This window comes from Portunus trituberculatus, chromosome 38 (assembly GCF_017591435.1).
Source record: "Portunus trituberculatus isolate SZX2019 chromosome 38, ASM1759143v1, whole genome shotgun sequence".
Classification (NCBI taxonomy): domain Eukaryota; kingdom Metazoa; phylum Arthropoda; class Malacostraca; order Decapoda; family Portunidae; genus Portunus; species Portunus trituberculatus.
The window spans coordinates 5,512,032-5,535,981 of record NC_059292.1 but is presented as its reverse complement, the minus strand read 5'-3'; the positions used below and the strand labels follow the sequence as shown (position 1 = coordinate 5,535,981).

General features: G+C 42.8%; 2 protein-coding genes across 5 annotated transcripts in view; both read right to left on the bottom strand.

The window, feature by feature from the left end:
• The window catches only part of LOC123514592 (nucleoporin Gle1-like), a 12,651-nt gene extending 892 nt beyond the window's left edge, over nt 1-11,759 (bottom strand). The window contains exons 1-8 of the mRNA XM_045272557.1: nt 11,545-11,759; nt 8,331-8,482; nt 7,597-7,744; nt 6,873-7,045; nt 6,317-6,490; nt 5,720-5,754; nt 3,331-5,058; nt 103-280 (exon numbers count right to left, since the gene is read on the bottom strand). Coding sequence (XP_045128492.1) covers nt 4,223-5,058; nt 5,720-5,754; nt 6,317-6,490; nt 6,873-7,045; nt 7,597-7,744; nt 8,331-8,482; nt 11,545-11,643 — 1,617 coding nt within the window. The 5' untranslated portion in view covers nt 11,644-11,759 and the 3' untranslated portion in view covers nt 103-280; nt 3,331-4,222. The remainder of the gene's footprint in view (nt 1-102; nt 281-3,330; nt 5,059-5,719; nt 5,755-6,316; nt 6,491-6,872; nt 7,046-7,596; nt 7,745-8,330; nt 8,483-11,544) is intronic.
• Nucleotides 11,760-13,346: 1,587 nt separating this feature from the next.
• The window catches only part of LOC123514843 (potassium voltage-gated channel subfamily H member 8-like), a 394,273-nt gene continuing 383,669 nt past the window's right edge, over nt 13,347-23,950 (bottom strand). For 2 of the 4 annotated variants that reach the window (XM_045273080.1, XM_045273081.1), the window contains exons 11-15: nt 22,622-22,871; nt 21,761-21,990; nt 20,922-21,079; nt 17,549-17,768; nt 13,347-17,170 (exon numbers count right to left, since the gene is read on the bottom strand). In XM_045273080.1, the coding sequence (XP_045129015.1) occupies nt 15,989-17,170; nt 17,549-17,768; nt 20,922-21,079; nt 21,761-21,990; nt 22,622-22,871 (2,040 nt within the window). In that variant the 3' untranslated portion in view covers nt 13,347-15,988. The remainder of the gene's footprint in view (nt 17,171-17,548; nt 17,769-20,921; nt 21,080-21,760; nt 21,991-22,621; nt 22,872-23,950) is intronic. The other 2 variants (XM_045273082.1, XM_045273083.1) reach the window with 1 other exon arrangement.

Genomic DNA, 23,950 nt, shown 5'->3' with positions numbered 1-23,950 from the left:
TCATGCTTATTCTCGATATTCCATGTCGTGGGAAATAGAATTAGACAGCTTAATTCAGAGCGACTGACGGCAACTATCACCATTACTTAAAAGTACTCTTACCTAGTACCGAGTAGTAGGCAGCAGTACCACATGCCAAGTGGTGACACGAGATTGGCAGAGACTTAACGTAACTAATGTTACTACCAACCCAGCGTCACAGTGGAGGCACCAAGATCGTCCTCCTACCGCCAAACCTTCCCTGCCGTGCCGTGACGTGCCGTCTCTCCACACAAAGCTTCTGTCGAGAAAATGAACACACATCAAGTATGGAGAGCTTAGATTTATACGGAGCAATTTTGATAGCTCCAGTGAAAGAAGTACTAGTTACAATACAATAACAAGTAATAGTTGATAAAGATCCTAATTTGATTCACAATACAGTAACAAGTAATAGTTGATAAAAATTCTAATTTGATTCACAATACAGTAACAAGTAATAGTTGATAAAAATTCTAATTTGATTCATAGTTCCAAATCCAAAGCAGCAAAGCCACAGAAATCTTAAGTTATACACACAAACAACTAAACCGCTGACATGTACACATTCGCCTCCGCGCGAGAAGTAAACACAAGATAAACCGAGATAAGACACCAGTGCTAATCACTCGGCTCTCCATGTACACCTTAAACCAACCCTGGTTAAGCCTCCATGAGAGCAATGCGAGCAGCTACAGTCAGCATGGCTATTGCGAGGTGATTTAACTTCATCTCTCCATGTACACCTTAAACTTCACCCTGATTAAGCCTCTATGAGACCAATGTGAGCAACTCCAGTCACCATGGCTGTTACGAGGTGCTTGAACTTAAGACCCGCAACTCTTACTCTTTTTATTATTATTATTTTCTTTTTTACGTTAAGGCCTATAGCGCCTGTAGGCACACTTGAAGAGTGTATGGGAAGCGCTGTTCAGCTTCCGCCCATTAGTGGCGCAGGCAATTTTATAGTGGTACCCATATTAGGGCCCATATCACCGTCCAAGCTCATCTTGAGTGTAGCCACCTAGAACCTGGGTATCATGGTTATATGTAGGTAACTTTAGACCACTCGACAAGTGGCAAAGTGTTTTAAGGCTGTACGTGGTGGGATTCGAACCTACGCGTGGACGTCTGCCAATCCCACGCTCACCACCTTAACCATTATGCCATCGCCTCCCTATACTTAGCATTGAAGTTCTAATAGCATATGAATGTACTCAAAAGCAACAACGATGACAATACACTATTAAATAATACACGTGTTGAAAGTACTCTAGCAACAACGATAATATAGTACACGAAGATACAGTACACGAATGTTGAAACCACCTACCATATTGAAAAAAAAGGTCTCGTTCCTTCACCCCACGCTAACAAACATCGCAGTACGATCACTATGCCACCCCAACACAACGCCACACGAATAGAATACACCAAACGCTACAAAACACTAGGAGAACTCACGTGACACGACAAGACTTACCTGGACAACGCTCTAGGAACAAATGACAGCGTTCGTTCCTCACTCCTTTCCACTTCAAATCCCCCTCTCCTCCCGCACCTCCGCCTCTTCCCCTCCCTCCTCCCCCATTGTTTGCCGTAAAGACACTTAACCAGGTATTCATTGTAAACATCGTTCTGTAAGCACTGTTAGCTAGTCTAGTCCGGTTTGATTTGATGTGTTTAGTCTTACACATTTTTACTTTGAGACTTGTGTGCGATTAGACTATATTATTAACATTAGGAATGGCCTATGGAGGTTAAAAGAGTAATGGCCACAGTCTTCACTATTCTTACCTCCCACATAAGTTTCTGAAGTTGTATAAAATCACCAAATAGTAAGCAGAATGAATATGGAAACGCGTCATGGTACTCTAGGGGTCAATACTTTATAGCATCATACAATGTAATCATATAAGACACGCACAAATTTAGTGTACGTAAGTTGGTGGGTCGCAAACTATCTTACGGGATGAAGCCAGCTTCCCCTTTCTGTCTCCCGTGCCCCGCCCAGCCTCCCCAAGCATATGCTAGATTATTTATATTTTTGTTTTTATTCCACTATTTTGCAATTTGTATGTTGTTAGTGTTTAGGAAAGTAAAGATCTTTGTGTACATTAAAACAATTGAGACAAATAATGCAGACACGAGACCTTTCAATGAATATTTCCTTAAAACAACTGAAAAAAACCAAGTATTCCTATAATTTGTTAGCTCAACATATTTCGGTATTTCATGACACGCATAACACAGAAGTGGCCACACAATAACAAGCCATTCAAATGATAAGCTCGTCATGTACAAGCAGTCAACAAGCTGTGGTTTGCTAAACGGGAGATCGCTCTCCTAAACCAAGTATCAACTTAAGCAACATGGTGATACGAACTATAAGAAGAATGGGGTTGTATGGAAGACAATGCAAGATATCTCAAGTATAAATATTACATGAATAGTGATGCAGTAAACATGGTTTGGAGTGAGTCAGCTGCAGAATGACCAGTATGATCTTAGTTGGATTGGTGAACAGATCCGTGAATTGTGCTACATGAGACAAAAGTGATGGCACAATCTTAGATGCAAGGGCGATCAGGATGACGGATTGATGTTGGATACTCTGTGTGACTGTCTGTTTACTGATGGTTGCGTAGTTTTCGCTAAAGAGAACGAATTTATTTTTTTTTGCTTTAGTTAAATTGTATGTGTACACTTTTTTGTATGAATAAGGAATACTGAATTGAATTGAACTACATTGAAGCCTTGGCTTGTATGTTTCCTTCACGGCAACCTCTCCTCGCTGTGTGAGAGGCACTGCGAAGGACAAACAACCCATTAAGCTGTTCAGGAAACGATGGAATTTCTTTGAATTATCGTTTTCATCGTCTCTTTTCCTGATCTCATGTGACACGTTAGTGACCAGCTTGAATGTCATGCACACCTTGCATTGAAAACCGCTAATTCGTATCAAATTAAACTTGCAAATGCGTTATTTTTCAGACGAACATGTCACGGCTGCTCAACAATCTCGTGAACCATTGAATGACACACACACACACAGTTGCTGCTGCAGCATCCCCTGTTAAATACTTGTACATGACGAGCTTGTCACTTGAATGGCTTGTTATTGAGTGGTCACTTCTGTGTTATGCCGGTCTTCAAATACCGAAATATGCCACCCTTACAAATTGTGGGAATACTTGATTTGTAGAACTATATGTCAATTCTTATTAGATTTTTTTTTTCTTTTAGAAATTATTCACTGAAATGCCTCGTGTCTGTATTATTTGCCTCATTTTGAATCGCTGGTGGCAGTACCTTGCAAGCGCCGCCGCCGCCGCCTTGCCCGGGACTGTCACCTGCTTGGCAGTGCATGACACCTCGCCCAGGCTGTTGGTTGAACGAGTAGGTTTGAAGTGACAAGCTTGCCGTTCATTCCTACTTGGATCCAAGGGTCCCTCTTTATATCAGCGCCATCCCTGTTACGTCATTACGATGTGGTGGCAAGCCATCGCCCACCGAGGAGCTGCCATTCTCGGATGACGACCTTGCATCACCAAAACAACCACCACACGATGCCTCGATGCTGTTGCTGCGTCGCTCGACACCCACTTCCTCATCACGTCCTCCAGCCATCAACCGTGGCGGCTCAACAATACGCTCTCCACCATTGTCGTCGCCGTTCTCTGTTGATTGAGTGTCACTTCCCCGCTGAAACATCACCTTCCACCGTGCCATTACTCAGATCAAAGCTGGGAAACACATGCTGCAACATGAGTTAGCACCGCCGCCACCACCACCACCTCTTCACACACACACACACACACACACACAGAAGAGCAGTCTGAAACACTTCTGCACCACACCTGCACTACACTCAATACATTTGTAAACCCTGATAAGTACTACATATACTAAATCTATGTGCACACCAGTGTGACTTTCCATATCAAAGTTTTACCAACTGTTCTCTTCTCATTTCTCAAGGTCAAATCTGGAGCCTTGACCAATCAATCAAGAAAACCTAAATTATGTGATTTATTTTCATCAATATTTAAATATAGTACTTCAATATACATGTTATGGAACAAAATACTACAAATTTATAGTACAATGCTTTACTCATGAATAATTTCAGATTAACTTACAATTAAGATGTAAAGGTCTGGTTAAACTTGAAATTGTCAACAACTTTAAAATTGACACATATTTACATATACTTCATTATCATTGGATTCTGCGTGACCTTGTTAGGTTTGTATTCTGCTAGGAAATTTTCAAACAAAATAACACAATTCTGGCCACCTTCTTCAGTAGCTTCCTTGATTTTAGGCATGTAACATTTGATAATGAATTCCATCAACTTGACAAACTGCTTCCTGTATGTCTCCTGCAGTGTGAAGCCAAAGGACTGTATGAACCTCAGCAGCACTTCCCCAGAGATGCCAGAGAGTGGAGGCTGGGACAGAACATTGGCCACCACCTCCCATCCCATAGCTGCTGCCCGGATTGGAGAACCCTGCTTTTTGTTTATTCTTGTCAACACAAAGCCATACATTGTGGAGTACTTTCCAATCTGACTGTAATACTGATCAAGCTTTTCGATGCTTATCTGGCCTTCTCTGCCCATCTGGCTTCCTGGCATGAGAGGTGGGCACACCTTGAAGAGATGATACAAGAAAAGGTCCCACAAATCAGGATGGAAGGTGATAAGTTCCACAAGCAGCCAGGAGTAAGCTGAGGCTCCAAGCGCATCCTGTAATGCTACTTGCTTCACGATATTACTCATCACTGAATTCTTGAAGCTGGCGAGTACGTCCGGCTCACCTTTTCTTTCCCTCATTTCGGTGAGCAGCTTCTGTAGTTTGTCTCTGTTGATGGAGTGGTTGTCTTTGTTGATCTGGTTGGCCATGGTTGCCTTGCGCCGCACCTCCCACTGCTGTTCCTTGCTCAGCCTTTCAGGAGCCTCAATAAAGTTATCCACCTTCTGTTTCAAATTTGCCAATCTGCAAAACAACAAGTCACCAAGGGGGTTACAAAATATGATTTATCCTGTTTCAAATTTGTCAATCTGTAAACCAACAAAAGTCACCAATGGATTACAAAATATGATTCACCATCTGTTTCAAATCTGCCAATCTGCAAAACAAGTCATCAATGGGTTACAAAAATATGATTAACCTTCTATTTGAAATCCATTATGTGGGAAAAAGGAAGAAGAAAAAAGATAATTGTAATAAATTCTACATAACTCATCATCTGCTTGAAATTCATTAACCTGGAAAATGACAAAATATTAGGAAGAAAATTTGGTGATTTACAGTGATACAGTAGAGAAATCAGCCATCTGTTTGGTGCTACATTGGTCCCTCTTCATGAACCACTCTGGCACATTGCTTCTCATTCTGCAGCCACCACCAAAACATCATACAGGATAGAAATGCAACTATCTAGTTTTTTTTCTCGGTGCTTACAAAGAATTCATTCCGTGGCTTTAGCTCTGTGAATTGTTCCATATCAGAGTGGAAGCATGAAGTGTAGCACATGAAAAGCAGTGAAAAGTGACAGCTTCTTCATATCATGTATACCTGCATTTGCTATGCTATCCTTTGGTCAATTTTATCTATAGGTTCTTTAAGGAGACTAGCAGCTGAATGGGCCTTTTTCTTTATATTTTTGTTATTCTTGGCCAGTCCTCCTCTCTTACATAAAAGAAAATTAATTTCACTGCCTTCAAGTTCCCTGGAAGAAAAAAAACAATCAATAAATAAAGAATAAATGAAGTGAAATAAAACATGCAAGTGAATGAAGAAATAAAAACAAATAGAATTAAGTAAATAAACAAAAGTACAATCATTATACAGTACTAGGCTTGAATTAGAGAAGAGAGTCATGACTGCTAAACACAACTATCTGAATGCCATCTATTAGTGCACACACAGTCTCTATCTGGGCAACATTCTGTGATGGTAGATGGCCGTGCAAACTTATCAATATGTAACTACCTAACGCATGTCTGACCTTTTTTTTTTTTCATATTTGTTTATACCATGTGGGCTTTTCACAGGAATTTATGGGCTAAAGGGGGTACTTCCTACTGTAAACAAACCCAACAACTTTTTTTTTAATCTTTTTTATGGACGAGGGGATAAGTTGGCCAAGACAACAAAAAATAATAAAAAAAAACTGTCCACTTAATTGCCAATCCCCTTGCAGGTGTGAGAGTTAACTAAAAGAAAGGGAAGTCAAGTGCTTTAATAACTCCTTCCTTGGAAATATTGAACACAGAAGTATCCAGACTCACTTGAGGAGGCGATACATGACGTCCTGCTTGGCCACAAAGTCCACATGTGACGCCTGCAGCTGAGCAATGAGGGACTGCACTAAGTTTGCTTGTTCAGCTTCCTGGCGGCGTGCAGACTCCACTGCCTCCAGCAGCTGGGATGACTGTCTGGAGACCTGGCTTGTGTATTCTTTTCTGTGGGATGTGATAAGCGTTAGGGTTCATGTAAATTGAGTAGAGGAATAAATATAATAACTAAATGAAATGAAAGACATATACACATGACCCTTATGAGGCTGGTGACTGTTAATTTGTTCCGGTCAGCCTTTTCCGTTAACATTTTCAATTTCATATGGTGATTTTCAGTCAGCATGTCTCTTATCATACTGTCACTGTGTCTCCGTGACTGTCAGGATTAGATGAGTGGTATCTTTTTCTTCCCTATTTGATTGTGAGTGGAAATATAAGCATTCCTGCAAGTAACTAATACATAATGTCCCTATACAAGTGATGATGAATGTCTCACAGCCATCCATCCAGCCTGAGCTGAGCATCACAGGCAGTGGTGGGTACATACTTGCAGCGCTGCACTGCTGTCTGTGCTTCCTCTTCCTGCTGCCTCAACAAATTTTCCTCATGCTTTATCTTCTCCTGCTGAACAAGATGGTGCTTTTCCACCTCCTTCTCATGCTGTGCGTAGATTGTGTTCAGACATTGCAAATATGCTTCCTGTTTTTGTTGTGTTTTTCTCTGTGAAATAGAAAAGCACAGTAAATTTGACATAAAATACATATACATGTGGTACAGTTTATATCTATCATTTTGTAAGATGGAAACCAAAATGCTGAGCACTCCACACACCACCAAGAAGGAAATATAAAGGTATGTCAACAAAGGAAAGAGGTCATATACCAATACACTGAGCTGTAATCTCCTGGCAAAGAAAGGAAAGCTGAGGCAGTGTCAAATTCCACACATCTACGATGGTTTTGCAAATAATACACTCTAACAGTCAGAGAGAGAGACATAAGACAAAACTTGAATAAGAATCTGGAACAAGTACCCACATTGGATGGATTTGAAACCCGAATTTTGATGAAACAAAGTGATGAACAAAACGTAGCTTTAAGTACAACCTATACATGCTAATTTTACTAATCAAAGCTAAGTCAATAGGCATACCTTAAAAACCAAACAAAACCCATTTTTCTACTTTTTTTTTTTTGTATTGAGAATGACATGAGTGCAAGCAGCGAGTGGTAATTGTGATGCAGTTACTTCAATGGACAACAGATACTCACTTGTATTGCTTCCTTATATGATTTCTCCAGAGACAATTTTTCCAGCAGCAGGTTAAGTTTGTACTGTTCGAATGCCTTGCGGGCAATATCAAGGGAGGTGGGTACATACAGCTGGTCACATTCACTGGGTTCCTCTGCACTACAAAAGCTGGAAAGCAAAGAAATATAAATAACTAGGATTTGAAATTAATATTATATAAAAAAAAATTCAAAGGTGAGATTTCAGAGGAAGGTAATAAAAAGGAGAGACAAAAATTCTGGTTTTTAACGAAGAATATCATAAAGTGTCAAGCAAGCAGTCTTGTGTGTGTGTCTGTGTCCCTGAGGTTGTCCCTGTGGGATATCATTTCACCACTTGTACTACCACACCCACCACTGGCTTTTTTGCCTTAGACTGCTCACTATCTGCTGCCACCTTGTGTAGTGGTTTAGATTGCAACAATATGATAAACAAAAAATACAAAGGTGAGATTTCAAAGGAAGGAGATGAAAAAAGAAAAAAAAAATTTGTTGTGATTTTAAGGATGAATATCACATGGAGTGCCCCAGGTGTGCAGCTAAGCCCTGTAGCTATTACCACGACACAACATCCCCTGAGTTGTTAAGAGATAGACATTTTGAAAGGATTACAATGATAAGATTTCTTTATGAGAGAAGAAATCACTCTAACATAACATTATTATCCATATCTTACCTTATAGCTAATACACTGATAAAGTAATATTAATCTTTACCTGTGTTGAAAATCTGTTGGCACCTCATCTTTGTTCTCTTCTTGGCACTCTTTCTTTGTTTCTACTTCAGTCGTAAAGGAAAACTGGCGTGAAAAATCTACCTTGCTGAGGTCTCCAACATCCTTCAGTCCATTCCTGTTATAGTCCGAGTCCTGAAATAAAAAAAAAGACTTTTTAGATTATTACAGCAATCATACCACAAAGGAAATGAAAGGCACTGGCTGGCTGTCTCCTATTACTGTGTCTTCAGCCACTCACTCTGTCTCTCCTGCAGCTGCAGTCTTGTGACATGTACAATAAGACCTGTATTCTGAAATGCTTTGCTCTCTCAGCATCACTGCTTTCCAAAGGCTCCACTTGAAGATAGCTACTTGAGTTTTTATGGTTCAGGTGACAGAATGGCAAGATTTCTAGTTTATCAAAAGGAGAAACTGCCTTGAAAAATTGTCACAATGAGAGGGGAAGGCGAAAAGTCCTTTAGGCCAGGAACACATGGGCGACTTTGTGGTGCCACACTGTGGCAGGGTTTTGCAACTGGTGCTATGTCGTGGTGCTATGTTTGGTATATGACTGACTGTCTGTAGCTCTGCCACAGTCTCTCATGTGCGCAGGTCCTTAACACAGACATGCCACGCTGTGGCAGGGATAAGTGACAGCTCGCCACAATCACTGGCCAAACACACTCATGTGCTGGTTCGCGTGTTCCTGGCCTTAATCTGATGAGTAAAGGGCCAGGAGTGCATCAGATGATCAGTTTTGTCGGATTACTGGAATGCAACCCTGAAAACACTGTAGCTACATATGTAGTAAAGTAATAAGTAATGAAAAATTAGGACAAGAAGGTACATTCCACAAGATGTTTCTAATGAATTAGCTACTCCCCATAAAATACTCGTTTTCCCTCACCTGACCAGAAAACCCTGCATTCCCAAAGGCTCCCCAAGCTTGTTGCGTGTAGAGGGCTGGTGGCATTTGCCTGCCATTTTGTATGATCTTATTATATGTATACAGTGGGTTTTGTGAAGGTTTGGAGGAAAATAGTTGAAAGATAAAGTGCCACAATTATACTTGAGTGTTACTCATTTTTTAGCCTAGCCAGTTAGGTCAGTATGGTTAGACTAATTAATTTGGTTAAGTTAGGTTAGTTGTGTTGTATGGTGGTGTGTGACAACTCACTCTTCTCGAGGGAACATTGTGTATAGCTACTGCCATGTTGCTTATTTGTGAAGACTAAATATATGGCTAATTTTTATAGTTAGATTTTGATAAGTTTTGTATTAATTTGCAGGTCATTTTATCACCAAACATTCATTCCTGACGAGGGGTCGGGAGGAGGCAAAAAAAAAAAAAAAAAAAATACTGATTTACGGAAAAATCAGCAGATTAAAAAAAAACATGCAAAAAAAAAAAAAAAAAAAAAAAAAAAAGTTTCATCTGGAATAGACACCAGCAAAGGCTTACAAACTTACTGAATACTGTCCAAAACTGTAGATTTATCAATATCTACTCCTTATCAGGCTCTCTATTGCCATGTTCTGAGCTAACATTTGTACAGTTCAGCCTGGCCACTTGTGTTATATTTCCCACCTTGATATTGCACAGTTTAAGATCAACCAGCAATAATACAACAGTGGAATGCAGAATATTTAGCTTTTAACCCCTTGAGTACCATGATGCTTTTCCATATTCATTCTGCTTACTATTTGGTGATTCTATACAGCTTCAGAAACTTATTTGGGGGATTACAATAATGAAGACTGGCCATTAATCTTCTGACCTCCATAGACCCTTCCTAATGCCAACAAAATGGTCTAATCTTACACAAACCTAAACGTAAAAATGTGTCCCAGTGTTGAAGGGGTTAATGATGGGAAGCCCTGCAGTTGAGTAGACACAGACATTCAACAGGACCTCTGCATCAGGGAAGAGTACATTTAGTCTTATAATTTTGGTAAACCCTGTAACTCCCTGCCTGTGTCTGTATTTCAAACTTCCTATGCCTTGACTTCATCTAAGAGGGAGGTTTCAAGACACTTAACTCAGTATTTTGGCTAATTCTCTCGGCACTGTAAGGAGACTGGTGATTATTTATTTTATTCATTTTTTTTTATCTTTTTGTTGCCCTTGGCCAGTCTTTCCCTCTTAAAAAATGCACGAGTTCAAATTTCTCAGAAATAAAAACAGTATACGATGAGAAAAGTAAGAAAATCCATCCTGATTGTGGCATAACACTGTAATAATACCCAGGAAAGTGGAGTGAAGAAACGTGTGGACAGAAGTGAGAAGAAAACAAAATTACCTTAATTTAGACCCAAACTCACCTATAAGGGCTGATAACATCAAGGTAAATTTGCAGTTTCAACCAATATACCCTATCTTATATTTCTTTTTCCCTATGTCTAACAAGCTTGGGGAAATTAACCTAACCTATCCTTACTATTAATTTTCGATAGGGTAAAATGGGGTTAAAAATACTCGTAGAAGTATGATCTAGACTGTGAGAATGTGTATATTGGCTGAAACTGCAACAACACCAAAAAACCTTGTTGAATGTGGCATAACACTGTAATAAATACCCAGGAAAGTGGAGTGAAGAAATGCGTGAACGGAAGTGAAAAGAAAACTAAAATGACCTTAATCTAAACCCAAACTGACCTATAAGGGCTGAAAACACCAAAGGGAATTATTGCAGTTTCAGCCAATACACCACACGTAACTGTACACATTCACACGGTCTACATCACACTTCTACAAGCATTTCTAACCCCATTTCACCCTATCGGAAATTAATAATAAGGTTACGTTTACCAGGAGGCCCACAAGTTTGTTAGACAGACATAGGGAAATAGAAATATAAGATAGGGTATATTGGTTGAAACTGCAAATTTACCCACCAATGTAACCTCATTACCAACCTATTAACGAAAGAATACAAGCCTAAGAAGAGTCTGTCACACTTCTACGAGCATTTCTAACCCCATTTTACCATATCGCAAACGAATAATAAGGTTAATTTGGTTAGATTTCCCAGGAGACCCCCAAGCTTGTTACACATAGGGAAAAAAAATACAAAACAAGGTATATTGCTAATTTACCCACCAATATAACGTCACCACCAACCTAATAACGAATGAATACAAGCCTGAGAAGAGTCTGCGTCGCCAGTCAGTCTTACAAAATTTGATCATGCCCTTGGTAACGGTCTCAGTCTCACCTCGGGGTTACTGGGGCCATAGTCTTCAGGGGGCTTGTCCCAGTGCCTAAGTCTCTTGCTGTTCTTCAGGGCGTTGATAACATTAAAATAGTCCTCCATGGCCCCCCCACGCCTCAACAGGTTGGCTGACTGTGGCGTCTGTTAACAGTCTAGCTCGTCCTTCGTTTGTAAACACCGCGTCCCATTCCCTGCCCGCCGCCTTCACCTGTCCCAGTGTTCCATTCCCTGCTCTGGTTATGGTGATCGTCAGGAAGAATTCTTTTTTAATACCTTTTCCCTTTTTCTCCTGTTTGTCTTTTTTCTTCTCAATTTTCGATTTCTTTTGTTCTATTTCCTCATTCCCTGCCTGCCGCCCTCGCTTGTCCCATTCCCTGCCCCCGCGCCGCGTTCGTCTGTCTCTTCGTTCTTTGCCCTAGTTCTGGTGATCTTTTCAGTGGCTCTTCCGTTTTCCTCCTGTCTGTCTTCTGTTTCTTCTTAATTTCCGAGTTCTTTTCTTTTTTTTTTCTCATTCCCTACCCGCCGCTCTCGTTTACCCCATTCCCTGCCCGCCGCTCTCACCTGTCTCATTCTCCGTCCGCCGCCCTCGCCTTGACTTTTTCACGGAATATGTTAGAATCTTTGATATCTCTCTCTCTCTCTCTCTCTCTCTCTCTCTCTCTCTCTCTCTCTCTCTCTCTCTCTCTTACAAAGAACGGCGTCATCAGTCATTTACCAGCGTGGATAATAAGTACTGTGATGACCTCTAGGCTGCTTTCATGTGGTCAAGGTCGGCGCATCAAGTTTATATACACACATATCATCCCTAGGGAATCAGTCGTCATCACGAGATAGTCTGGAGAGAACAAGTCTGTACTTCCTTATCATTTCTGTTAATTTAGCTATCTGAATGTACTGAAGGAAACCCCGTTTTAAGCCTTCCTGTACACCAGACGGCAAGTAAGTCCTGTTTTGTTACTATCATAAGCCAGTAACACTTGCTGCGGGTGCCAATCTTGGATGAATGGATGAATGGAGAGGCGTGATTTATATATCTCAGGTTGAGCCTTTTGACCTATGTACTTACCTTTCATAATACTAGTCATATTATCGCCTCGCACACAACGCCTTGACAGGAAGTGGACATTTATATATGCATGTTATTGAGCCATCCACTTGATATCTCACCCAAACTATTCTGGAAGACTAGTCCTACATATGATCAGTCAGGTTTTCAGGGGTGTTCTTCCCATTAATGAAACTGAGTACTTATCAATCTCTTACCAGAACCACAGAAACAAGATTGAAAACTCCCATAGCTTCCTCTAGAATTTGTTAAAAGTAAGACGCTGAAATGTTTGAAAGTGTGTCCTTGGCCTTTATGACCTTCCATTCACGTCACTTACTTCATTTCGTAGGTCTCAGTGATTCCAATGATAGTTTACGAACACTCCGTCATCAGTAAGGGAAAAAACACACACAAAAAAACTAACAACAACTAGACTATGGCCCGTATTCTGAAACGCTATGCTCTCTCACTATCACTGTTTTCCAAAGGCCCTAGCTGAAGATGCTCGTGTTTCTAAGAATATTTTCATGATATGGTGATGGATTGGCATGATTTCTAGTTTATTAAAAGGAGAAACTGTCTTGAAAACCCTGTTAGTTGTCTCTGTGGCCTTGGAAAATTGTCGCAGTGAGAGGGGAAGGCGTTTTTTAATACGGGCGTGTAGCAATCTCTGAGTCCCTTCGAAAAATATTTCTTCGAAGGTAGCAAAACATTTAATTTAGAACAGAGTATAAGTAAGGCTGTCAAAACCAAAAGGGATACTCACCATGCCTTTATTTACAGCACATACACATAAGATCTTGCACGTTTATTGTTGTGGATGCTCGTACGTACACTCACACACACGTCCTTAATAATACGGAATCAGTGCTACAGAGAGTGCGCTTCACGTTGCAAAAAAATATATGTATTGACACCACACGGGAAATAATACAGGTGAGCCCAATGCTGTGCCGCAGGTAAAGAGGGAGGGAGGCTGAGAAGGGCGTGACTCTTTCGCCCTTCCTCTCGGCGTTTCAGAAGCATGACCGAAATTTAAGCAGCCGTGTCCTCTTCGGTAGAAATTCGAGTAGAGAAAGAAATTATGTTAATGGAGAGGAAACGAATAGGCTTATGCATGTTAACAGCTTCTCTTTGGCCGTAATACGAGTAGAAGAAAGATAAAGAAAGATTATGAGAGAGAGAGAGAGAGAGAGAGAGAGAGAGAGAGAGAGAGAGAGAGAGTACAACACGTTACATTTTCTCTTTAGTCGTTGTGCTTCCTTCTTTCTTACTTCTTTTCCTATTTGATATGCTGATTAAATAAGTAACAAAAGTCAAGGAGAAAAGTGGCTTGTGAAGTACTTGACTGTTTGTGTGTGTGTGTGTGTGTGTGTGTGTGTGTGTGTGTGTGTGTGTGTGTGTGTGTGTGTGTGTGTGTGTGTGTGTGTTGCCAGAGGTGTACGTAATACTCACTTCACCACAACGCGAGGTAAATTGCGGGACAGTTGCACAAAAATACCAAACTGCCCGTGAGGTGACGCCATGGCGTACGTGTTTCATTCAGTATTTATTTCCTTTTTTTGTCCTCGTTAACTTTTCCTCCTCCGTCAGGTGTGTGTGTGTGTGTGTGTGTGTGTGTGTGTGTGTGTGTGTGTGTGTGTAGAGGCTCACTTATACAAATGTTATGCTTTACTTCTCTCGTTTTCCTTTCTCCATTCACGTTTTCCCCACTTGATGCAGGGTTAGTGTTTCGGCAAGGCTCTCCTCTCCTCACCTCACATCCATCTTTCCATCGCCTGCACACTTCCTTCTCCAAGCGCATGCCTACGTACTTTCTTCAGTGGTTCATCTGATACAAGGTCATCATAAGTTACTGATTTACGTTATAATGTTAAGACCGCTTTCACCCGGCTCACTTATGAAGGCAATAGTGGAGAAAGTCTTTGATTCCTCCTCTAGGGTCTCTGAAAATAGCCATGTTGAGAGAATAAAGCGTTTTTGAATACCGTCCTTTTAGCCCAATAATGAGGGAGGGCGTGTCTTAAAGAATCCTTCACGAAATGGTTACAAGGAGGGAAGATATGAGTGACGTAGTGGGTGAGAACAACGGAGCAATACTTCCTTGTGAGTTGATGATGAAATTGATTGTAAAGTAAGGCGCTTCTCTTTGCCGAACCTCTCAACAGAGACCGCTTTCAGACGGGAGCATCTCAGTCTCTGCGTGGGCGTGTTTGTCGCCGCGGGGTGGTTGACATGCCTCCGGGAAGATCAGGAATATACTGTCTCTAATACTGTGATAAAGTTCCGGTATCTTTCTTTTATTCTGGAAACGAGAACACAACATCACAACAAACAAACATTCACACACACACACACACACACACACACACACACACACGAGCGACACGTAGCGCAGCATACACCACAAAACTGGACGCGTCACACGGTCACACCGCCGGAGTGGGCACAGCAGGGGCCACGCTGCCTCAACAAGTCATAGCGTGTGAGTGAGAACCACTGGTAACATGGAGGCTATGTACAAGAGTATAAATAAATCTTATGAACTATTTTAGTTAGTGGAGGTAGATGAACCAGAGTTAGAGCATAAATAGTTCAATAAAAATATAAAGCATCTCTTCCGATTGTGTTTGCATCATACAAGTATAACATCTTTTACCGTGTACGAAAATGTACACTGTATAGGAATATATAGCAATAAAGCTTGCTCCGATATAATAAAGTCTTAATGCAGAATTAACAACAGTATCGACCGACCAGTCTGTGAAGAGAAAAACAGGCTAGTGCTACAGAGACAGGCGGGCCGAGGCGCGGCCAGGCGCTGAGGGTGTGGCGCCGACCGGTGACGCTGACAGGACGGCGCTGGGTGAAGGAGGCTTACACCTTCGTTCCCGCGGGCCTTGGCTGTCCTGGACGCGTTACCTATTTATAGCGAAACACTGCGGAAATAAAGACAATAGTACATAAATCACGTTACGGTGGATGGAGTGAACAATGGAAAGAGTCAAGAAGAGCACGTGTTTGGCCACTGTGTCAGGCAGTCGTCAACACCCCCGTGAGTGTGTTCACTCACAAGTGGCGCGAACTTCTCCCGTGAATCCTTGTGACGCTTTCTGTGTTTGGCCTTAATTATTAAAAGATTATAATACTGTAAATGTCTTCGAGAGGAATACGTTAAAACTCGCAACTGTGTCTCGGCCATTGTAAAGATTAGTCTAAAGCTTCGATTAATCACGAGATGCATAATTAGAAAGTTGAGATTCAGCAGATGCGATCAAAACTGCCGGAAGAAACTGCGTGTGCAGCGCGGGGCAAGGCGAAGTGCATCCTTGTGCCGTGAAGGACAACCGACCGGGTGAGACCTACCAACTCTTTGTTTGTACTGGCGTCGCGAAGTGATCACTGCTTTTGATCCTTGGCTAGAAGTCTGTCACGTATGTCGGCTTCTTGTTCTGGATTTCTCTCGTGGTGGTTTGTGCCGGGGGACTGAGGGATGGGGGCTGCCGGCGCCCTGCTGGAATGGGGATGACTGGAGGCTGAGGGGGAACTGGAAGGATTTGGCTGAATTTTGAAGGCGGACACAGGCATGGAGGTGCTGCGCGTCATGGTGTGGTTCACCTCAGAGAAACATATGAGATCTGTCTTCGGGCAGTTCGATGCACAGGTGTAGTGAACCAAAGTCTTGTCTGCGTCCGTCTCACTCTTGGGGACCTGGTTGTGTACCAAGGCTGGGCAGGCGCCGCTCTCCTGGCTGGGCGACTGACGCGTCTGGTTCTTAACATTATTGGAGAGAATATCCCTCAGGCTCCCGGTGCTGCGAGAAGAAGAGATGAACGATTTGTTGAGACGTGGAGTCGGATTCCAGTTACGGAGGTTGGTCAGCTGATACATTTCCAGAGGGGGTGCGTTGGGCGTCCTGTTGTTGTTGTTGTTTCTAGTTTCGCCACCAAGGCTGGCTGCCGCCGGCTGTATGGTTATGGAGGGCTTTTGATTTTGTACAGAGTTTTTGCCGGGAGGGGAGCGAGGTCCATGGAGAGAGTGGTCTTGTTCAGAGGAAGAAGTTAAGTTTTCCGAACTGCTGGTGCTCGTCTCCTCTGACTCAGTGGCGCCTTGCTCGCTGGCTGCCGGTGAAGAGGCCTGGGGCTGCGTGGCGCTGGGAGACTCACAAGACTCATCGGGTACGTCCGGTACTCCGAGGAGCTGAAGGACGCGAGACCGGTGAGCCAGAACGAACGCCTCCAGCACCGCGACAGGAACGTTTATGGGAAGGTCAGTCTGCGTGGACACATTTCGGGTGCGATGACGGCCGAGGGTGGAAGAGCCTCTGGACTCGCGATAGGTGGCGGCGAACACACTGGGCGAGGACCGGCACATTGGGGCGAGGCGATTCTCCTGCATGTAACTGTTGCTGCCGCTGCCACCACTTGCCCCGGTGGTGGCGGCAACGTTGCCACACGTCAGCCGCCTCCCGTCATTGCTGGCTACCGTATAGCAGCTGCCGTGCTCCACCTCGCCGCCCTCGTTGTCGATGCCGCCGATGTTGTGGCTGATGGACTGCAGCAACTGCAGAGCCGAGCGAACCTGAGGCACAGCGAGGGTCAGGTTAGGCCACACACACACACACACACACACACACACACACACACACACACACACACACACACACACACACACAGCACAGCACAGTACATCATTAAAACTAAGTAAGTGCAGCGTAGAACATAAGAATAAGATACACATGGCTAATACAACACCAGGAAGAAATGAATTTTTCTCAAGGAGGCCTCCCTGAAACACAACCGTGGCTGACTCCCATGCCACGCCACGCCACTCGGGCAGCTCCTAAGAATACTTCAGGTACTGTCACTATCATTTCAAAAGCAATCAAACACCATATCTTTTTATAACTGCATTTTACGAGGCCATCTCACATCACCAAGCATAGCGCGGCACCATTACCTCCTGGGTGAGGCCGCTGACGTCAGAGTGCAGCGTGGTGACCTGCGTGTCTAGTTTCTCCAGCTGCACTTTGGCCTGGTCGTCGCCGCGCAGCTCATCGTTGGAGCGGTGGTGGAGGCGTGTCGGAGAGAGTGTCTTCAGGGCTCCCCGCACCGGCGTTCCTCCACTTCGTTCACGACTACGATGGCCCCAGCGAGGACTGCCCACATCCTCCTCATTCCTGCAAGCAAACATGTGTCACGGGAATCCAGACGCCGCATCTCTTGGTCCACACACGGAAGTCTTTGTTCTTAACCCCTTCAGTACTATGACGCGTTTCCTATTCACATTAATATTTAATGGTCTTATAGAGCTTTAAAATCTATGTGGGGAATTAGAATAGTGAAGACTGTGGCCATTAATCTTCTGACCTCCACAGATCCTTTCTATTGTCAATAAAATGGTCTAATCGTACACAAATCCAAAGATAAATATGTGTCCTAGTATTGAAAGGGTTAATACATCTTACACACTGAATCTTGACTGACACCATCAGCAACTCCTCCAGCATTTCGGCGCCAGAAAAAGTGAATCCTGCACGTGCAAAGTGACTCTCGCCACTTACACCTGTTAAGAGAATGAGTCACTGCCATGAATAAGCAAACTTTTGAATTAAATGGTGACATAACAAAAGAAGAGCGAAAATAAGAAGAAAAGCAAAACATATACACATCTATACATATTTCTTTTTCTTTTACCTCCCTGGGCATAATTCCTCCACCTGCAGAACCACGTCACTGCAAAAGCCCCACTGAAGCAGGCCAGCGCAGGTCAAACACACAGGCTAACACACAGGTGCAGGCTCACACTAACAGAGACGGACAGAAAGAAAGACAAAAAAACAAAATTTGCAAACATGAATTGCAAAAGGAAAAAAATACAAGGTTACATTGGAAAGTTTGCATTGGAGAGAGAGAGAGAGAGAGAGAGAGAGAGAGAGAGAGAGAGAGAGAGAGAGAGAGAGAGAGAGAGAGAGAGAGAGAGAGAGAGAGAGAGAAATGGTAAAACTTAAAAAAAAAAAAACATATGAATGAATGAATAAGCGAAAACATTTGTGACTTATGTACAAAACTAAAACAAGAAAATGATAATAAAGAAGAAGAAAGAAAGCTGCCTTGAGGAAACACACACACACACACACACACACACACACACACACACACACTGACGACACCTAAGAAAGTAAAACAGACAGAACACTTCATAACTTACATACACACACACAGTCTACTTATATATACACTTATGATGTACTTGTATGTATGTATGTATGGAACTTACATACATGTGAAATAATGAACGATTAGCCAGCTCAGCACACACCATCATTGAATTAAGGAAATCAGTTCACATTCAAACTAAACTCTAGTCAAAGTCGTAATAATCCCACCATGTACAATTTCTGATAATAAAAACTTATCACCTATATAAAAAAAAGTAATGGGATATGTACACATTTATTTACTTATCATTCTTTTTTGACAATGAAAATTTTTTGTAGGGTTTTGTGGCAACGATGGTCTTATTTATTTAACTTATTTATTTTAAATTTCATCTTTTATGAGGGAGGATGAGTGAGGTTGGCATGAGTAGTTTTTTAAAATTTTTTGTAAGGTTTTGTGGCGAGGGCAGTCTTGTCTTATTTAGCTTATTTATATTCTCTTATTTTGGGGGTGGGATATGTGAGTAAGGTTGGCAAGGGTAGATTTCTTTAGCGAGGGTTGGTAAGAAGAATTAAGCTTATATTGCCTTTTCTCAGGGCTCAGCAGGGGTGAGAATAAACTGGCAAGAGTAAAAACGAAATTGCTGGAGAGGAGGGTGAATTTCTAACACAGAACTGGCGGAGGAGACGAGGACGAGTGAGTGAGTGAGTGAGTGAGCGAGCGAGTGAGTGAGTGGGTAAGTTAATTAATGAGTGAGTGAGTAGGTGAATGGACGATTAAATATGTGAGTGTGTGGGTGAGTGAGTCAATGAGTGAGTGAGTGAGTGAGATAGTGAGTAAGTGAGTGGTTAAGTTAATAAATGAGTGAACGAGTAGGTGAATGAATGAGTGACTGAATACCTGAGTAGATGAGTGAGTGAGTGAGTGAGAGAGCGAACCGGTAAATGAACTAATGTGTGAGTGAGTGTGTGAGTGAGTGAGTGAGTGAGTGAGTGAGTGAGAAAATCTTTAAGTGAGTCAATGGACCATATTCTAAAACACTTCCGCGCCTCACAACACCTTCACAATTTTCAAAGGACTCTAGATAAAGTGACACGGGTTTTTGAGGATGTTTCTGTTATTCTAGTGACATGTTAACAAATTTTCTGCATTATCAACAGGACAATGCTCTTTAGAACTCGGCTAATCATCTCTGTAGTCTTTGAAAATGGTCGCGGAGAGAGAGAGAGAGAGAGAGAGAGAGAGAGAGAGAGAGAGAGAGAGAGAGAGAGAGGGTGGTGGGGGAAGCGTTTCTGAATACGGCGCTACGTATGAGTGAATAAGTGAGTGAATAAGAGTGAGGCAGTGCGTTAGTGAGACGTGAGAGCAAAGGCAGGAGTGCAGTGAGAGCCAAAGAGAGAGGGAGAGGGAGATAGAGAGACAGAGAGAGAGAGAGAGAGAGAGAGAGAGAGAGAGAGAGAGAGAGAGACAGAAAGAGAGAGAGAAGGATGTGAGGTCTTTGCAGGGGGCGTGAGTGAGTCGGTCTGAGGGGCAAGTGGAGACAGGAATGCTAGTGAAGTGAAAAGTGAACAAAGGAAAAATATAGAAAGAAAAAAAAATTCTACGCATTTCATTAGTGATTCGTTTAGCGCCACTCTGAACCAGTGACGTGAACCCGAACCAGAAACTGAACCCAAGAGAGAGAGAGAGAGAGAGATAGGGGGAGGATGTGGAGAGGTTAGTGAAGTTCTTGTTCTTCTTGTCAATTTAAGCATCAGTGAGAATTAAGAGAGAAATCCCTGCGTTCCCTATCCGGTGATTTAAAGGTCAAGAGAGAGAGAGAGAGAGAGAGAGAGAGAGAGAGAGAGAGAGAGAGAGAGAGAGAGAGAGAGAGAGAGATGCATTTACACACAGCAGTCATGTATTATAACTTCTAAGAATGAAAAAAAATGTACACAAATAAAAACAAACACGTAATAACAAAAACAGAACAAGACAAAACTATCAAGTGAATTAGAAAATAAAAGAAAACACACAAAAAACAGTATAACATTAAAATAAACATAAACTAAAACACGGAGAGCGGAGGCAGCATAGGCAATGAGTGAGTTTGAGTGGCGGTGTTGAACTGGGCGGGGCAGGGCTGAGGGAGCAGGCGAGGGGGCAGCGAGCGGCGGACAACATCGACTGACCGTCCGAAGTTGAACCTTGTGGTGGTGCGGGAGTGAAGTGGCGAGCGGGGCGACGTGGACACCGGCGACTTGTCCTCCTCCTCGCTGCCCCGCTCCTCGTCGTCCTCGCTGATGGAAGGCAGGATGTTCTTCGCCGAGCCGATCTCCATGTCCTGCTGCTGCACACGCCGAGGAGGAAGACGGAACACATGGCAGGAGGGTCACAGGGGCAAACTTGGAGGTGTGTTTGGTTATGTGAGGTTAATAACACACGTATAGGAACATCCCAGGAAGAAATGTCGTCTCACTTAAGGAAAGTTATATGTAAACGTCAAAAAACTCAAATCAATTCCTTCATCACTCTCTCACTTACGTACAGGAACGCAGAAAGAGAAAATTTAATCACTGGAAACGTTATATATATCCGTTAAAACTCAATCAATTTTTTCATGACTCGCTTACTCGTATTGATCAGGATGTGTGTCGGATACGAGTTTAATAAGGTATAGCGGTTCACTGTAGGAGATTCAGATACTGATGAACGTGAAGGTTGAGGGAACTGTATCTCTCTGCATTTAATCATTTTTTTACGTAGGAAGGGCACTGGCTAAGGCAACAAGAAGAGAGAAAAAAGGCACGCTTACAGTATCAGTTTCTAGAGATGTAAGCCTCTTCAGTATCATGGCACGTTTTCATATTTATTCTGCTTACTATTTGGGGATTTTATAGCTTCAGAAACTTATGAGCGGATTAAAATAGTGAAGACTCTGGCTATTAATCTTTTGAACTCTATAGTAAATAAAATCGTCTAATAATACCCAAAACTCATGATAAAAAAGGGTTAATGCTAAGTGTGTTACCTCGCTGTCGTAACCCTCCCTCAGGTTGTAAGTGAGGTCATGCTTGATGTCATTGGCGAACTCCTGCTGGTACTCGAGGTACATCTTGAGGACGTCCATCAGGCCCGGGATGAAGATAGACTTGAGATCGCAGTAGGTGAGCGCCTTCACGTCACACGAGGACTTCACCACCGTGTCCCCGCCATTCCTCAAGTGCTCGTCCACGTCACTGCCCACCAGGTCCCCCTTCCCTGCAACGCACCGGAACATGTGAGACGCCCAGATATGAAATGTAAATGCTACCAAGAGGATATAATGAAAAGATCCTTAGAAATCCGAATATGTTTTTGCTGAGACTTATTAAACTATTACTAAAACAACGAAAAACACTATTGGAAACCTCATTGTCCTCATTACAACCAGTCAACATCTAAATCTTTCGATAACTGATCCCTTAACTACAGAAGAAACATGAACTACATACATGCATCAAAATCAAGAGTGAAATGAACCAAGAGAAGAGTAGTATGTATGTAAGATAAATGGCCTCCTTTTTGGCGCTCTAGTCCCATTTAGCCTAGACTTCCTGACATCTGTTTACCTTGAGAGACGAGTCGTACGCACCCACCACTGCATTCCATTACCCATAACAACCTCCGTGGAAGGAAACACAAACCCAACTAAGAACACTACAGCCATCACAACCCAAGATAAAGAGATACTGGCCAACCCTTCAAATACGTGACGTTACTACTACCACCCTACTCAGATAAACTTTTTTTGCTCTCTATATAGTCCCGTTTAGCCGAGACTACCTGGCATCTATTTACCTTGATCACTCTAAACTGAACCTAGAAACGAGACACACGAGTATATACACACCCAGGATAGCCACCACCATATCGTCCATGACCACCTCCATGGAGCCATTGCACAGGTAGAAGATGTAGTGCAGCACGTCCCCGCGGTGCACCAGGTACTCTCCGGGGGCACAGAAGTTGTTCCTGATGTGGAGGCTGAGCAGTTTGAGGCAACCCTGTGACGCCGTCTCGAAAATTGGCAGCGACAGAATCTCTCGGTGGATGTGCATTGAGATGTCCCCGCGCAGCTCCTCCGGGAATTCCTTCAGGGTCTGTTGGGGTCATTGAGAGAAGGGTTTGGCTGAGCTGTGGGAGTCCTGCTGTCAGGTATACTGATGTAAAACGTTTGGATGATAAGGGAAATCTGTGAAGTATTGAGAGAAGAACCGTATTGTGTTGAGAGGACTGTGATGTATTGCGAGAGGAAAAAAGGACGTTTGGATGCCAAGGGAAAGCTGTGAAATATTGAGATGAGGACTGTAATGTGTTGAAAGAAGGACTGTTATGTATTGCGAGAGGAAGAAAGGACGTTTGGATGACAAGGTATAGCTGTAATATAAACTCTGGAACTCTCTGCTTGTGTCTGTATTTCCAACTTCCTACGACTTGACTTGACTTCATTCAAGAGGAAGGTTTTAAGACAGTTGTTCCTATCTTTTGGCTAACCCTTTCGGATCTGCAAGGGGACTGGCAACTAAGTGCGTGGAAGAAATGTGTTTATCAACTTCAAAAGAGCAGTGGAGGGAAACCAAGCAAACACTCTCTCTCTCTCTCTCTCTCTCTCTCTCTCTCTCTCTCTCTCTCTGTGACAAGGCTGAGGGTGACAGGTTTGTGTGTGTGTGTGTGTGTGTGTGTGTGTGTGTGTGTGTGTGTGTGTGTGTGTGTGTGTGTGTGTGTGTGTGTGTGTGTGTGTGTGTGTGTGTGTGTGATTGTGTTTGGATAGAAATGAATGAATAAAATATTTCAGTCGTCTAGTTTTGTTGAATATCCGTAAACAAAATATTTCACGCGGAATCTGGATGTGAAACCATTCGACTCGTGTGCGTATGTATGTATGTATGTAATCTCTCTCTCTCTCTCTCTCTCTCTCTCTCTCTCTCTCTCTCTCTCTCTCTCTGTCTGCCTAGGAAGTAACTTTAGTAATCACTACTTAGAAGCGAAAAGTACATGACAGTATTACTTTTCTCCTCTCTCTCTCTCTCTCTCTCTCTCTCTCTCTCTGTGTGTCCATTTTCCTGCCTGTCTGCCTTCCTATCTGTCTATTATGACTCCATCTACCTGCCTGTCCCTCTGTCCCTGTTCTTCCCACCTGATGGCCATTTAAAGAACGACAGAGAAATAAATGCAGGCC